Consider the following 18,466-nt stretch of genomic DNA (forward strand, 5'->3'; position numbering starts at 1 on the left):
GATTATCTGCTATAGAGACACTACAGAACACAGCAAAGGCATGCAACAAAGAAAAGTTGTTCTTGAAAACTACATGCCTTTAAAATGTATGTAGATTCTCACAGAATTTGTATGAAGTGTAATATGTACAAAAGCATATTAAAAATTTCAAGAACCACCAACTGTTAATGGTAGACATGACAAAATGTGGTCATATGACATGGTAACATTGCTGACTAGATCATAACCACTTTAAATTTTTTTAATTTATTCTTTTTAGTTATATATAACATTAGAATGTATTTTGACATATCATACATATATGAAGTGTAATTTCTCATTTTTATGATTGTATTTGATGTAAAATTATACTGGTTGTGTATTCATATACGAACATAGGAAAGTTCTATCTATTCATTCTACTGTCTTTCCCATTCCCACACCGCCCCCGTTCCCCACTTCTCCTGGCGTCCCCCCAATCTGGTAAACCTTCACTACTGCCTCTCGCCCCCATCATGAGTCAGTATCAGAATATTTGGCTTTTGGTTTTTTTAGGATTGGCTTATTTAAAAGTTAGCATGACAGTCTCCAGTTCCATCCATTTACTGGCAAATGTCATAATTTCATTCTATATACCACATTTTTTCTTTAGCCACTCATCTGTTGAAGGGCATCTAGGTTGCAGAACCACATACCTAATTCTTAGTTCCCAGAAATGTTACCCTTTACTTAGAACTCCACATGTCAGCATTTCCTGCTATCACTAGATTATGTTAACCACTAAGATCTCTATGCTGACCCTTAAGGGTAAATTCTCACAGAGGAATTATAAAACCTTTTTTTTTTTATTACTGGGGATTAAACTCAAGGGCACTGAGCCACATCCCCAGCCCTATTTTGTATTTTATTTAGAGACAGGGTCTCACTGAGTGCTTAGCTCCTCACTGTTGCTGAGGCTGGGTTTGAACTGGCAATCCTCCTGCCTCAGCTTGCCAAGCCACTGGGATGACAGGCATGCATCACCATGCCCAACCCTTCTACTTTTAAAAATTTTAAATTATTCAATTGTTTTTTCTTGGTATTTGGAAAAACATAAACTTTCTGAGCACTGCCTAGAGGGAATTCTTATGTGCAAAAGCTAATAATGCCACAAATGATGGGGGAAAGGGAGGGAAGAGAGAGTGTATTGTTTTAAGGTTCTTAAACAATACATGAATATAACATTATTTGAAAATACACTGTGATAAAGACAAGGTAAACCCTAGAGCAAGGTTTTTCAACAGTGGCACCAATGATTATTTCAAAAAGTGAACAGAAGGAAAGAAGAAGAGTGGTAGCAAGATACAGGTATAAAGGAGAAAAAAATAACTACTAAAAATCAGAGAAGAAGATAATTTGTCTGTTAGAGAAATAACAGAGAGAAAGTAATAAAAGAAACATCAACAAAGTGATCTTTCTTAGGTCTAAGAAAGATCATTTTTTGTGCAATTTCTCCAAAGACTACAGCCTCATGAAACACAGTCTATGGCCCACGAAAGAGATGTCAACCTCCCAACTGGAATAGCAGGGTCCTTACTGCTCTTTTTCCCCTGAATTAAATCCATACTTTATAATCTATTATGAGCAAGTAGCCTTCTGCAGGTATTAAAGTCAGTTCTGGTTGGGATGCCATTGACTTCAAGTACAGAAATCCATTCAAACTGGATTAGAAATAAGTTAACTTTCTCATAACATGAAGTTCAGAAATCAGGCTGCCCTTACAGGATTAAATGATTTTGTGACTCCAGAAGTATATATGTTATCAGAGATCCAGGTCTTTCCCATCTCTGCTCTGCTGTCCTTAGCTTTGGGATCATCCTAACACTAGCCTCTATTATTCCAAGAATGCTGCTATCAGTAGCTGGAAAAATTTGTTCATATCAAATTGGTTTCTATTTTCCCAGAGACTCCAAGACAGTCTTTTCTCGTATGGTATTGGTTCAAGCTGGTTTAGTACGTATACCCTTGGAACCAATAATTGATAAAGTTGATGACATTAACTATGAATGGCTCAAACTACGCATATGGGATAAAATGTAAACTGAGACATTTAAATAAAAATTCAATGAGGCAGAGTATTAATGTTTAAAATTAAATTTTTCACATCAATAAAATATTTAAAAGTTATCTCAAAACAAAAACCAACCTGATTCAAACAGGTTAATGGACTTAAGGAGAGCTAAATTCATTTCTCTCTCATCTAGTAAGGCTAACTCAAGTTTCTTAACTATTCAAAACAAAACTTCTCTCAATGACATATATATTTGTATATATATATATATATATATATATATATTTTACTTTTACATTTTATTTAGATAAAGGGTCTCACTGAGTTGCCTTAGGGCCAAGCTAAATTGCTAAAGCTGGCTTGTACTCACAATTCTGCTTCAGCCTCCCGAGTTACTGGGATTACAGGTATGTGCCACCATGTCTGGCTCTTCCAAGGATCTTAGGGGAACAATTAATTCCTCACATATAAATATTATATTAAATATAACATTATATTTTTTTAAGTTTTATTTTTTGGTACCTGGGATTGAACCCAGAAGGGCTTAACCACTGAGTCATATCCCCAGCCCTTTTTATTTATTTGTTTGTTTTTAATAAGATATAGTCTATTATTAAAATCTTTTTACCTTTTTTTTTAACTACCTTTTCATTTTTTATTTTGAGACAGGGTCTGGCTAAGTTGCTTGGGGCCTTGCTAAATTGCTGAAGCTAGCTTTGAACTTGTGATCCTCCTGCCTCAGTGTTTGGAGCTGCTGGAATGTGCAACATCATATTATCTAAAATTTATCTGTATATCTTCACTAGTAGAATGGGAACATTTTAGACTTGAAGAGAAAACTGAAGTTATCAAATATAATGTCTGATTCAGTAAATACTCAAATACACAAGTTTAAATGAATGTTTTGCTGATTTTAAAATTTAAGAATTAGCAGACAAAATGTTGATAAGAAGTGGAGACTACTATGGTCTTGAAGTTACTTGCTTTTCTTGAGATTTCAGACTTATATACTGATTTCCTCCTCTAAGATGAGAAATGAAAAGAAAAGCCAGAGGTAGTCAATATTATTAATAGTTTTTCTTTTCATCTCTCCATTCTGTTTGTTAGTCTCTGCTGCTAATTATTTGGGATATTTTACCTTTTATTTTTTATATGCCTTAAGGTTATTCGTAGAAATGTAACTTAACATTTAACCACACATTGTTTTGTACTATGACAATACTCCCACAACATAGTAGGACACAAACCAATATATTGTGGTAAATTCTATAAAGTACTATGTATGGGAAACAAAGGAGTTTCCCATATCATCAGATAGTTGTTCTAAATTTTCTGTAACACTAATTACGAAAAAGTCACTGATTGAAAGGACAACATTGTAAATACCTATTCAATTCAAAGACTGTCCTGAAATTCAGAATACTAACATTGTAAATATCTAATCAAAGAAGAGTGCCAAAAACTCTTTGATCAAACTGCTACTTTAATATGAAAGTGGTAGAATATATATCGTCCTTTCCACCAAAACGCAAAGCTGTAGTTTTTAGAGGGGAGAATAGATATCACAACTAACTCTTGTCATACCCACAAATTCCAAATCTCCAAATTCATACGAAGTGGGGCAGAACTAATTATAAAACAAAAAGAGAAAACAAAACATAAAAAAATAAACTCAGGGTCCATTAAGCTATAGTTTAAAAGTACTAAGTAGTAAAATAGACAAGTTCAAAAAATTAAAATGCTAATCTAAATTGTCTTCACACCACATTCATACCATACCTATAATATAAAATATTTAACGTGAGAATTTTGCATATGCTCATATTATTTAGTATTAAAAATAATGTAATGTGCTTTCCCAAAAAGCTGAAAAGGCATTTTAAAAATTGTCAGAAACAACAGCAACAATCCAGAAAGAACAGTTTTAGTGGGAGGATGGTAATAGTCAAATAATCCTTTTTCTTAATTAAAGCATCAACTCAGTCTCTTTAAGAGTTGAGTCAAAGAAAAAAGTTACTTTATGATTACTCATTCTTTTACATTATCCAGGATATATGGGGATCTATAAAACAGCTGCTTAATAAATATGCTGATGCATGCTTCTGAAAAATTCATAAAGATTAAAAAACTAGAAGAGGGTGTCTGAAAATCTGATTCCATTAGTGCATAAAACTTGCTAGCCAAATTTCACATTTAACTTTTTAATATTACAAAATCTAATCAAAGGTATCAAAATAATATTCTGTACTTAATTCCTTAGTAATGCTTATTAATAATTTCTGTACTTCTTTTCTAGTAATTTTTATTATATCTCAAGTGGTAGAAATAAATTATCATAAAACTTCAGAGTAAAAACAAAAATTTCAAACTTGTTTAGGTCATAGTAACTTACCTCTTTGCAGTAAAATTTTTTTCCAGATCTTCATTGTGAATCAGTTTTGTATCACCAAACTGCCATGAGGACTGCAGATCACAGCTTACATCAAGCCTGCACTGGTTAAGAGTGTCATGTATGAAACTATACTCCCTAGTATTGGTACAACAAGGTGACAAGTAAACTACAGATAAAGAAAAAGAAAGGGGAAGAGTTGTTATTTGTTTTTAAAATGACAATGAAAACGTATATCTGTTGTAAGACAAATATTCAAGTACTTGGAAATTCATTAACAACAGTTTAAGTTCCACCACAGTAAATTGGACCTCCTACATGAGGTAAATGAATACACAAACCTTGCTTTTTTTTCACGTGCCTACAGTAGTTCTTCAAAGTTGACTACACATTCGAAGACTGTCCTGAAATTCAGAATACTAATTTTCTTTTTTTTTAAATATTTTTTTAGTTGTCAATGGACTTTTATTTATTTATATGTGGTGCTGAGGATCAAATCCAGTGCCTCACACATGCTAGGCAAGCACTCAGCTACTGAGCCACAACCCCAGCCCAGATTACTAATTTTCAGTTTAAACCTGGCAGCTAGTGTTAACACATGCATGTTTCTTGTCATTACCAAGCAAAGTTAAGGCAACCTACATACTAGAAAACTATCTGCTTATTTTGATTTGCACAAGTATCTGAACATTGCTGCAAGTTGCTGGCTGATACTGTGGCATGAATAAGAAGAAACAAACTTTTTCAGGAGACAATGAGCAAGGCACATGAATAAAAGGATAAAAACCTTTAAAAAGTGTACTCAAAAGGAAAGCAGGGAGAAAATATGGTTGTTTCTTGTTATTTGTGATAGTTAAGTTTCACAATGTCACCAAAAATGCTCAATTACTGAATACTGCACTATTACTCTTGGGGAAAAGGCTTAGGTTTCTGTGAATATAGTAAAATTTTTTCAATTTTTTTCAGTGCTGGGAATCAAACCCAGTGCCTCCTGCATGCTAAGCAATTGTTCTTTCATGAGCTTCATCCCAGTCCTTAAATATTTGACAATTCAAATGCCATTAGCATTACATAGCTATGTTGTCAATATCCCTGTAAAACAAATAAGACTATCAGCATTGAAAATTTGCTCTTCCATATAACTACCCCTTTTTTCCTATATAACATTCAGCAGGTGTTTCAAAAATTCCTCTTCAAACCTCCTGATCTGAAGAACAGACATGCCTACAAGTTTAACATCTTTCATGTCACATCACTTTTGGGAATACATCAGATAGCCAGCACTAGCCCAGAAGGGTAATAATATACCTTCCTGATACTGGATAATGTGACTTTAAGTTCCATCAGCTTTTAGCCTCACAACAATACTACCCACTGTGCTTATAAGCTGTCATGAGTCTATGAAAGTTAGCTGCTTCACCAGGCAATACAGATATTATTGCTTTAGCACTTTTTGGTGAGGACTGATGTATGGACATAAAAATTTCTCCCTTTTTCTATATGTGCTACATTATTGATTCGTTGACAATGAACTTGAGCTTGAATAAATATTATCTTAAAAAATGTATTTTCTATGCAAGGCACATCATAACCTTCCTGAGCTTAAAAACACTAAACCTCACTTCAGCATTACATCTGGGGACCAGTTTAAACAACAAAATCACCAATAACAAGAAAAAAGTAAAACTAAAACTGCAAAAAGGACACTTAATGCTGTCTGAGAAAGAAACAAGATGGCAGAGCATTACCCTTTTCTGACCTTACCTGAGAACATGTGCACTGGGCAACTCAAATTTTAGGCTGCTATCCACACATCCATGGAAGCATTGTTTATCAATTTTGGCTTACAAATAAAAAAGCACAGGCACTGTGCTGGAGTTATGGCTGAGTGGTAGAACACTTGCCTAGCACATGTGAGGCACTGGGTTCAATCCTTAGAACCACATAAAAATAAATAAAATAAAGCCCACAAAGAGTCTACCTTAAAAAAAAAGAAAAAAAGAAAGCACTACTGAGTACTGATTATGAATTTTACCAAGTAGAAAAATTAAAAATACAGAATATTCAAATAGTAAGGACTGACTATACAGAAGAAAAGCAATTTCTATGTATAAAAACTTAACGATACCATACCTAACATTAATCTAATCAATGGAATAAGTTAAAACAATGGAAAAACTAGTATCAATATTATAAGTAGCTGATTTTCAAAATCATCTCATTATTGACTCAAAACTAATTTTCATTTTAATATTTGTAACAATTATTACAAATTTTGATAATTTTATAACATATGCTTTTGTGGATGGGTAAGTTTTTAACTATTTTAAAATGATAATTGATTCACAGGAAGTTGCAAAACAGTAGAAATAGGCCCTGTATCCCCTAACCCAGTTTCCTCACATTTTATTTGACTATAAATACATTTTAATTGACCTTGGTACAATCCACATACCTTAAGATTTTACCAGTTTCATATGCACATATGCATATGTGTATAGTTATATGCAACCACTACAAGATGCAGAATTGTTCCATTACCAAAAAGATTTCCTTTGTGTAATTCCTTTGTATATGTAACAATAAAGTATAATATAAATTATGCAATAGATGAATCATATTCACCATATATGCGTTACATGTAAAGTACATATAACATCTATAATATGTATACATAGTCAAACTAGGAATATCCTTCCCCATTTCTCTTGCCTGTCCCTATGTCCTTGGAAATTATAATCTGCCCATTTCCATACTTTTATCATTTCAAGATTGGTTTCTAAATGAAATTTTGTAGTATGCAAAGTGTACAAAATTTGTTTTTTCCCACTCATTGCCCTGAGGATCCAGCCAAGTTGTTGTATCAGATCATTTTTTTTTTATTGTTGAATAGTATTCTACGGTACAAATGTGCCATATTTTAACCACTCATTGGAAATTTGGGTGGTTGTCAATTTTTGGTGATTACAAATAAAGTTGCTACCACCATTCCTGCCCAGGTATTTGTGTGTACCTAAGTTTTCATTTCCCAAGGATAAATGTTCATATTGCTGGTTCATATCTTAGGTGCAATGTTTAGCTTCTGGAGAAACACCAAAATTTACAGAGTGCCTATGCTATCTTAATATCCCCACTGGCAATATACCAGTGATTTGGTTCCTCCACATCCTCACCAGCACTCAGCATCATTATCCTTGTTTTAGTTGTATAGTTATATTGGTGGTTTTTATATGCATTTTCTTAATGGCTAGGAGGTTGAACACCTTTGTATTTGCCTATTTGCCATCAGTATATTCCCTCTGTTCCAAAGTCTGTTCATGTCTTTTTCTTGTTTTCTAATTGGTTTCCTTTTTTGTTGACTTTTTCTTTTTTTTTGGGGGGGGTGATGGTGAAGGGTAGAGGCACTACTAAATCACAGAAGCAACAAAGGACTCTGGTCAAAATCTTGCAGGACTTAATCCTAGCCCTACTAGTAGCTGCATTTTTTTTGGTTTATGGTTAATGACCTCTTTTTCCTGAGCTCAAGTTCTTCAGCTGTTATAGATAGGTTATTACAGGTTTTATTGACTTTCAAAGTGCTTTATATGCTCTAGCTATGAGTCATTTATCAGAATCATGATTTAGAAATGTTTCCCACCATTCTTAGCTTGCTAACAAGGTCTTTCATAGAGCAAAAATTTCCAATTTTGATAAAGTCAACTTATTGACTTTTTAAAATGGATTATGCTTTTGGTATCTAAGAACTCTTCCATCTAGGCCAAGATTCTGAAAATGTTCTTCCATGTTTTAAGTTTTACATTTTAAACTCAGGATCATTTCAAATTATTTATGTAAGGTTGGGGTAAATTTTTTTTTAGCCTATGGATGTGCACTTGCTCTAGCAACATCTGATTTACCTTTCCTCAACTGAAAATTAGTTTTATTTGAGTCAATGATGAGATAAGTTGATTTTGAAAATCAGCTACTTATAATATTGATACTAGTTTTTCCATTGTTTTAACTTATTCCATTGATTAGCGTATGGTAGCATTAAGTTTATATACATAGAAATTGTTTTTCTTCTATATAGTCAGTCCTTACTATTTGAATATTCTGTATTTTTAAATTTTTCTACTTGGTAAATTTTATAATCAGTACTCAGTAGTACTTTCTTTTTTTCTTTTCTTTTTTTTTTTTTAAGGTAGACTCTTGTTGGCTTTATTTTTATGTGGTTCCAAGGATTGAACCCAGTGCCTCACATGTGCTAGGCAAGTGCTCTACCACTCAGCCACAACTCCAGCACAGTGCCTGTGCTTTTTTATTTGTAAGCCAAAATTGATAAACAATGCTTCCACGGATGTGTGGATAGCAGCCCAAAATTTGAGTTGCCCAGTGCACATGTTCCCAGGTAAGGTCAGAAAAGGGTAATGCTCTGCCATCTTGTTTCTTTCTCAGACAGCATTAAGTGTCCTTTTTGCAGTTTTAGTTTTACTTTTTTCTTGTTGTTATTGGTGATTTTGTTGTTTAAACTGGTCCCCAGATGTAATGCTGAAGTGAGGTTTAGTGTTCTTAAGCTCAGGAAGGTTATGATGTGCCTTGCATAGAAAATACATTTTTTAAGATAATGGTTACATTTGAAAAGGAGGAGGATTTCAGTTAAGTGATCTAAGTGTCCTTGAAAAAACAAAATATGAGTAAGATAAGCCTCAGACTAGCCAATGAAAGGAAAATCAATGAAACAACAAAAATCAATAAATATTGAAAATAACCAGAAAGAAAATCAGTTTGGTATATTTGTGTGGGTCTATGTCCGGAATCTATTCCACTGCTCTATGTCAGTCTCTGCCAATATCACATTCTAATTACTGTATTATATAGTAAGACTTCATTTAATAGAATAATCCCACATTTCTATTACAAAACTGTTTCAGCTATTCTAGTTTGCCTCCCTTTGTAAATGTCAGAGTCAGCTTGTATATTTATGAAACATCTTGTAGGGCTTTTACTAGGAAAAGTAATAAAGCTACTTTTAAATTTGTGGTGAACTGACATCTTCATTATGCTGTCTTTTAATTCCTGAAATACTACCTCTCTCAATTTATTCAAATTTTGTTAAATCAGAGTTTTATAGTTTTAAGCATAAAATTCTTATGTCTTGTTAAATTTATATGGTTTCACTTTTTGAGCTATTGTAGATGGCACTATTTTAAATTTTGATTTCTGTGTTCTTTGCTAGTACACAGAAATACAATGAAATATTTCTATTTTGGTCTTGTATCCAGTGACCTTGCTGAATTAATTGTTCTAGGTCTCTCTCATCACCTCCTCTCTCTGCCCCACCCTCTTTTCCTTGTTTTGCAGATCACTTGGGATTGTCTAGGCAGACCATAGACTTAAATAGTGTCAGTTTTTTTTTGAGAGAGAGAATTTTTTAATATTTTTTAGTTTTCGGTGGACACAACATCTTTGTACGTGGTGCTGAGGATTGAACCTGGGCATGCCAGGCAAGCGCGCTACCGCTTAAGCCACATTCCCAGCCCCTTAAATAGTGTCAGTTTTCTTTCTTTTTTTTTTTTTTTAAATGTGTGTGCCTGTTAATTTCTTTCCTTGACTTTCTGTACTGGGTGAAACTTCCAGAATTATGTTGAACAAAAGTGTTCATGAAACAAAGTCTAGGCACAGTGGTATGTGCATGTAGTACCAGCTACCTGGGAGGCTAAGACAGGAGGACTGTTTAAGTCCAAGGAATTCAAGACAGCAAAACCCTGTCTCAAAAAGAAGAAAAAAGTTGGAGAATAAAACACTTATTGTTTTAGCTTTGGTGTGTAATTCATCTTATAATATTGCTGAATTTGGTTTACCTATATGTTGTTAGGGTATCTGAATCAAAATTATGCTATATATTGGTCTGTAATTTTCTTTTACTATTTATCTGATTTTTGGAACTAGTATAATACTGACACTCATAAAATTATTATCTCTACTTATATTTTCTGGAAGAATTTGTATTTTTTCATTATTAAACTACTCCACTGAAGCCATCTGGACTTGGAGATCTATCTTCCAATAGTGTGTTAAATTTTTTTAATGGTTTCCATAAATGGTTACGAGGCTACTTAAATTATCTTTTTAGTACTGAGTTTCAGTAGTACTTTTCAACAAACTAGTCCATTTCATCTCAGTTGTTAAATTTACATGTGTAGATTTATTCATAGTATTCACTAAAAATCCTTTCAATGCCTGTGGGTTGGTAGTGATAACACATTTTTTTTTTTTTGTACCAACGATTGAATCTAGGGATGCTTAAACACTGAGCCACAACCCCAACCCTTTCTCATTTTTTATTTTGAGACAGGGTCTCACTAAGTGCTTCAGGCCTTGCTAAATTGCTGAGGCTATCCTCCAACTCCTGCCTTAATCTCCCAAACTTCTGGGAGTGCTGGGATTATAGGTGTGTGCCACCATGGCACACATTTTGTTCTTGATAGTGGCAATTTGTAGTTTATCTTTTTCCTTTGTGGGGCTTGTTAGAGGCTTGTCAATACTTACTGATTTTTGTTGTTTCACTGATTTTCCTTTCATTGGCTAGTCTGAGGCTTACCTTACTCATATTTTGTTTTTTCAAGGACACTTATATCACTGAACTGAAGTCCTCCTTTTCTTTTCAAATGTAACCATTTATCATTATACATGTCTTTGTTAATGGCTATGTTCCTCAAATTTTGATATGGTACATTTTCATTCAATTCATGCATTTATTTTCCTTGAAACCCAAGTGGCGGGGAAATTGCCCCCCCCTTTTTTTTTCATGGCGCTAGGAATTGAACCAGGGCCTCACAGATCTGCCACTAAGCTCCACCCTAGCCCTCTTTTTCTGTTATTAATTTCTACTTTGCATGTACCCAGAAAATACACTCTTTATTTTAATTATTTTAAACATGTTGAGATATATCTCATGACTCAATATATATTGTGTACCTTGATGAGATGGGTGTGTGGAAGGTAAGTCTATTTTACTTTTTGTCTTATACACTGATCTATTTTGGTTGACAATATTAAATTTTTCTATATCCTTGCTGATTTTGTCTAGTAGGTCTATCAATTGCTGAGAAAAAATACATAGTCTCCAACATCAGTTCTGGTCTGTATCCTGGCAGTTCTATTAGTTTGCTTCACGTACAATGAAGCTTTGTTGTCTCATAAACACACTTGTAAAATTCTTCCAGAAGAATACACACCATTCTCCCAGTTTCCTCCAATGGCAATCTCACTTTATAACAGTCTTAAAATACTCCCCCCCCCCCTCTATATATACATATATATATATACACACACACACACTAAAACTCACAGCAGATGTTGTAATTTGTGCTACAATGATCAAACATGAGAAAAATTCAAGAGGAGATGGCTTATATTTATGTATATTTTACTATTTACACTATTTTCCCTTCATTCTTGATGTTCCCAGTTTCCTTCTTTTATCAACTTCTGTTTGAAGAACTTTACCCATTTTTTTTTATGTTAGGTCTGGTGATGAAAAAATTCTTCAATTTTAGTTCATCCAAGAATGTCCATTTCATCTCTAATCATAAAGGATCATTGCACTGTGCATAGATCTCTAAATCCCTAGTTCTCTTTCTGCATTTGAAAACTTTCTCTCTTCCTTGGGGTTTCATGATTTCTAACAGAAAATCTGTAATTCAAAAAAAATTTTCCGGGCTGGAGATGTGGCTCAGCGGTAGCGCGCTCGCCTGGCATGCGTGCGGCCCGGGTTCGATCCTCAGCACCACATACCAACAAAGATGTTGTGTCCGCCGAGAACTAAAAAATAAATATTAAAAAAATTCTCTAAAAAAAAAAAAAAAAAAATTTTCCCCTATACATAATGTATGGTTTTTTCAAGCTGCTTTCAAGATTTCTTTGGGCTTGTCATGTCTGTGCAGCTTCTTTATTATACAGGTTAGTAACTTTTGCCAAATGTGGAAAATTTCCAGACAGTACTTCTTCAAATGTTTTTCTCAACCTCAGTCTTTCTCCTTTCCTTTTAGTACTATAATGACAAAGATGTTAGATATTTTCGTTATTGTTCCACAAACCCCTAGGGTTCAAAATTCACTTTTTCCCATGTTGTTCGTATGCTGAATAATTTCTATTTTTCTATATCCAGGTTCATTGATTTTTTTTCTTTTTGTAGTAGACTGAACCAAGAGGTATCTCCAACACTTTATTTTTTATCTGATACAGAGTGTCACTAAGTTGTCCAGGCTGGCCTAGAACTTGGTTGATTCTCAGCCTCCAGAGTAGCTGGATTATAGGGGTATGCCAACACTCCTAGCCAGGTTCACTCTTTACACTGTCTTGACTATTCCTCTCTTTGACCTATCCAGTCAGTGTTTTTCCTTCTTTATGGACTTTAATTTTTAGAGAAGTTTCATGTCCATAGAAAATTTGAAAGAAAGGTATAGATTTCCCATCACTCCACATTCTCACATATAAATAGCCTCCTCTATTTCCAACCTCCTCTAAGAGAATGGTACAACTCATGAACTTACACTAATACATAATTATCACTGGATCTGTAGTTTACATTAGGGTTCACTGTTGGTGTACTTTCTCTGGGTTTTTGAAAAATGTATGATACCAAGTATCACTAAATACAGAGTGTGACAGTGTCCTGCAGAGTAGTTTCATTGCCCTAAAAGTCTTCTGTGTTCCATTTATTTATTCCTCTCCTTGTCCTAAACCCTGCAACCACTGGTAATTTTTACTACCTCCATCATTTTACTTTTTCAAGAATGTTACAACAGTTGGAATCACATAGTATGGAGGCTCTTCAGATTTGCTGCTTTAACTCGGCAATGTTCGTTTAGGGTTCCTCCATTTTTTTCTATAAAATTGGTAACTCATTTCTGTCTAAGCACTAAATAACATTCTATTGACTGGATACACTACTTTATTTATCTACTCATTTACTGAAGGACATCTTCTAAGTTTTAGGAGTGACAACTAAAGCTGTTGTAAACAGCCATGTGGGTAAATACCAAGAAGCACAATGGCTACAGCAGATGCTAAGAGTATGTTGTTATGTATTAAACTGCCAAACCATCTTCTAAAATAGCAATATCATTTTGTATCCCCACCAGTAATCAGAGTTCTTGTTGCTCACACGCCAACCAACATTTGGTGTCATGAATGTTCTAGATTTTGGCTATTCTAGTAGGTATGTGGTGGTACCTCATTGTTTTAATTTGCATTTCCCTGATGATATATGATGTAGAGCATCTTTTCAAATGCTTATTTGCCATATGTGTATCTTCTTTGTTGAAATATCTGTTACTGTATTTGACCCATTTTTAAAAAAATATTTATTTTTTAGTTAGAGGTGGACACAATATCTTTATTTTTATGTGATGCTGAGGATCAAACCCAGTGTCTCACGCATGCTAGGTGAGCACTGAGCAACAACCCCAGTCCCTTGACCCATTTTTCAATTGGGCTGTTTTGTTTCCTTATTGTTGTAGTAAGAGTTTTTGTAATATTTTAATTAACAGTCCTTTATCTGTCTTTTGCAAATACATGTGTAAGTATGTGGCTTGTCTTTACTATATATTTATATGGTACTGGGGATTGAACCAAAGAGTGCTCTACCTCTGAGCTACATCCCCAGCCATTTTATTTTTTTTTTTATATTGAGACAGGGTCTTGCTAAATTGCCCAGGCTGACCTTGAAATTATGGTCCTCCTGCCTCAGCCTCCCAAGTAGCTGGGACTATAGCCATGTGCCAAAGAGCCCAGCTGTGTTTTCATTCTTGAGATTATACTTCTATTTTCATCACTGTGACCAAAATAAAGGATAAGAACAACTTAAAGGAGGAAAAGTTTATATGGGGCTCTGGGTTTCAGAGGTATTAGGCCCAACATGAGAGAGCATATCATGGGGGAAGGGTGCAGTGGAAGAAAACTGCTCAGCTTATGGTGGTCAGGAAGCAGAGAAAGACAAGGAAATGGACCACAGGAAGACATATCCTTCCAGGGCATGTCCCCAGTGACCCACCTTTTCCAGCCATACCCCATCTGTTTAAAGTTACCACCCAGTTCATTCAAGCCAGGATGGATTGATTAGGTTACAGGCTCTCACAGTTTAATCATTTCACCTCTGAATAGTCCTATAGAAACACAGGAGTTTTGGAATGATACCTCACATCCAAATGGGTTTTGTCTTTCTAGGCTGCCTATTTCAGTTCTTGGGCAAAAGAGAACAATATTTTTTGTTTGTTTGTTTTGTTTTGGTGGGGAGTCTAGGCCAGTTGGCATTTCTAGGAGGCAGGCACCCAGTCTGAGATACTGAAGAAACAATCAATCTAGGGAAATTATAATCATACCCAGAGTCTCAGTCCCTTATATGGTCCATAGACTTCTCTTTATCTTTGCAAATCTTCTTACATTTGTTTTACACACAATACCCAGGGTTTTAGTGTATTTACTGGGAGTAAGAGTACATGTGTTTTTCTGCTTTGGACAGAAACAGAGGTATATTTAATAAATTAAAGTTCTGACTTAACCTAATTTCATAGAGTGAAAACAGGAAATGAACATAAGAATCAGGAATACAGTAATAGTTATTTTTAAAAATACACATTCCATAGAAATTTTACCTTTCCCTGCTCTTCTCTTAATCTTTGGAATAGTGAATTTCTTCAAAGGACTGACTTCTATACCAGTAATGAATAAAGGTTCACTGGTTGAACTCATTTTCCATAATGTCTTGTGTTTAGCAATCTCTTTCATTTCCATTTTGTTGGTGGCCTAAAAACAACCCAAAGTTATTAAACAGAAGGTCAATAAATACATAAAAGACAACAGCAAAAAAATCATTTAAGAGTTCTTAAATGGAATTGAATAATGATACATTCTTAGTCACACTGCAAACACATTTCATCCTCAATTTGCCAGGTTACACAAAATAGAAAATTAAATAATTTTGGTTTCATATAATTTCAAGATATTTATTCTTTCTGTTTCTAACATACCTTTTCCTTGTAATTCATAAAACTTGAACTTGCAGGTATAAAAAAACTTGCAGTTTTCTTCCACTGGACCCTTATACCTGCAAGTTCAAGTTTTTCAGGAAGAAATTAACATATGGTAAAATTCTTACTAAATACTCTACTTTTAAATTATCTTTCCTATAAACTTCTGTTACTAAAATGATATCCTCTTTAAATTAGAATCTCTGGCTTTGAAGAAACTTATGGAAGTTGTAAACCAATTACTGCATGACTATCCTTACAATTAGTCGATACTAACAACAGTCAATTGCTTATTGACTATTAATCCATAATATCATTCTGCAAATGTTTAAGACAGCATCATATATTGGCATATTAGTGGTAAAATATTTCTCCTGTTTTTCTCCCTCTTCCTTTTTCTCTTCATCCCTCACCCCCTCTTTCACACATACACGGATGTATACAAATGCTGATTCCTAACCTCTCAAGCAAAATTCAAATTGGATATAAAAGGGAAGCTATCAAGTTCATACACAAAGAAATATATATAAGCAGTCATTTTTCATACTATTTCATAATATGGTTCATGGGCTTTCTGATACCTGTCAGTTGCTTAGTTCAAACATTAGCTCACAATGCAAATTAAGATGTCAAAATTCTATAGAAGGATCACAAAGGATAGCATTCTATATGAGGTTCACAAAGGATCCCCCTAGTCCCCACCCTTCATGTGCCCTTTGTAAAAGGTAATCTTGTACTTTTACAGCTATAGATCAGAATAGGGAACAGACAGAGATTACTAGAAGGTAGAGAAGAAAATTATCCCTTTCATCTTGCTATGCTGACAAACTCTAGTGGGGGGTGTTGCCTGTACTTAAGATATACCAGCTTCAGAGAGAGTTTTCAAGACTGCCATGTTCACCTGGCAGTTTATTAAAGGGAAGAAGGAAAAACAACTTGATATGACAAAATACTCTTTGATTAGTTGTAATCTATATTAACAGCACATATAGGTATAGGAAAATCAGTGAAATGTACTTTATTAATGCTGGACAATCCTTGATATTCTCTTTATATAATTTAGAGTGAAATTATATACTCAGAGAAGCTGTATGATTGATTTCAGTCACACATTTTCTTACAAAATGTTCCTCAAGTAGAATTTACTCCTATAAAAGAGCCTTCTGAGAGTAACTGTTTTTGTTCTTCAGTGCTAAGGGTCAAAAAAGCTGCATTTCATACTGATGAAAGATCAGTATTCAGAGCACAAAAGTATTCAATATTCTCAAGTAAGTCACATCATGAAATTTTCAATTATTACCCTTTTGATTGGGAATAATACCCTTTTTATTTCAGCCTAAACAAATCAGCCATAATTAAGTGGTAATAAATGCACACAGTTCTTTACACTCACATATCACATGCCTATAACCACTTCTTTTGCCAATAATAGTATCTATTATGTCATATGGTTGCAGAACCTGGTACATAATAATCACACACAACTAACTTAAATGTAATCTTGATCCTGTGCTATAGATCCAAATTATGGAGTTGTTAAGAAGTACAGTACAAGGGGAAATACTGGGGAATGATGCTAGCCAATTCATTGTTATATTGTACACATGTATAAATATGTAACAATAAACCCCATCCTTACCCTTCTGTACAACTATAATGCACCAATAACAAACATGCAGACCTGGGCCCAGTGGCACATGTCTGTAATCCCAGTGGCTCTAAGGCTGAGGAAGGAGGATCACAAGTTCAATGCCAACCTCAGCAATTTAGGGAGGCCCTAAGCAACTTAGGGAGAGCCCTAAGCAACTCAGTGAGACCCTGTCTCTAAATAAAATATTAAAAAGGGCTAGGAATGTGGCTCTGTGGTTAAGTGCCTCCGAGTTCAACCCCTGGTATTTAAAAAAGTAGAAAAAAAATTTATCCCCCCATACTCCCCACACAAAGTAGTATAATGCTGCTATACTTCTGGCATGGTGTTGCACTACTATAATCCCAGCAATCTAGAGGCTGAGGCAGGAGGATCACAAATTCAAGGGCAGCCTCAGCAACTTAGAAAGACCTGTCTCAAAAAATAAAAAACAGGCTGGGGATGTAGCTCAGTTGTAAAGCAACCCTCTCCCCGACCCTGAATAAAATTTTTAAAAAGTATAGTATTGTAAAGATATACAAGTTAGAAGTCAAGGGATGTTGTTTCTATTTCTATCACTGCAATTAACTAATGATGGGACTTTGGGAAAGTCTTAACTTTTTTCTATGTGCACTATGCATGGACAAATTAGTGGCAAAGAAAAATAAATCCTTTTAATGTCAAATAACCAATCTAAACACTTAATTTTCTCATGGTCTATTTTAAGAAGACATTTGTACAGTTTCCTAAAACAATCCTTAAAATTTATGAAACTTAAGTTTTTCAGATTAGCAATTACAGATCAGAGATTTGAGACAAAAACTTGCAAAAATCTTTTACATAATCAGTATCAGAAAGTCTTCACAGAACAATTGTTTCAACTGGACAACTGAGCAAGACAGAGTTCTCTTAAAGAACCAACATCGGGGCTGGATTGTGGCTCAGTGGTAAAGTGCTTACCTAGCATGTATGAGGCACTGGGTTCGATTCCTAGCACCACGTAAAAATAAATACATAAAAGTATTGTGTCCATCTGTAACTAAAATAAATAAAGAAATAATCCACAGCTATCAGTTGTCGAAAAGTTTTCAAATGGGACAACTCATGAAAAATTTGGATATATACAAAGCATTAATGAGAAAATTTTCAGTTCATTGAAACTTGTCCATAAATCAACTTCCTGTTAATTGAACATCTCTAAAAGTTTACTAATGTCCATATTTCCTAAAACAAATGCATCAGCATCAAGCTCTTTTGGCAAACAATGTTCTATTTTTTCCATTTTCTTTTATTTGTGCCAAATAATACTGATTTCTTATTTACTGTCTGCCCCAATACACTTTTAATAAAAAAGTCTACTTTAAATGGTCAAGAAATTATTGTAATAATGGCAAAATTATCCCTCTTTA

The 18,466-nt window shown here is 34.2% G+C and overlaps 1 protein-coding gene across 1 annotated transcript in view; it reads right to left on the reverse strand.

Annotated features, from left to right (window-relative positions):
* The window catches only part of Tex15 (testis expressed 15, meiosis and synapsis associated), a 54,648-nt gene extending 39,454 nt beyond the window's left edge, over window positions 1-15,194 (reverse strand). Inside the window, exons 1-2 of the mRNA XM_026414037.2 lie at window positions 15,056-15,194; window positions 4,422-4,587 (exon numbers count right to left, since the gene is read on the reverse strand). Of these exons, the coding sequence (XP_026269822.2) occupies window positions 4,422-4,587; window positions 15,056-15,194 (305 nt within the window). The remainder of the gene's footprint in view (window positions 1-4,421; window positions 4,588-15,055) is intronic.
* Window positions 15,195-18,466: the final 3,272 nt, after the last annotated feature.

This window comes from Urocitellus parryii, chromosome 14 (genome assembly GCF_045843805.1).
Source record: "Urocitellus parryii isolate mUroPar1 chromosome 14, mUroPar1.hap1, whole genome shotgun sequence".
Classification (NCBI taxonomy): domain Eukaryota; kingdom Metazoa; phylum Chordata; class Mammalia; order Rodentia; family Sciuridae; genus Urocitellus; species Urocitellus parryii.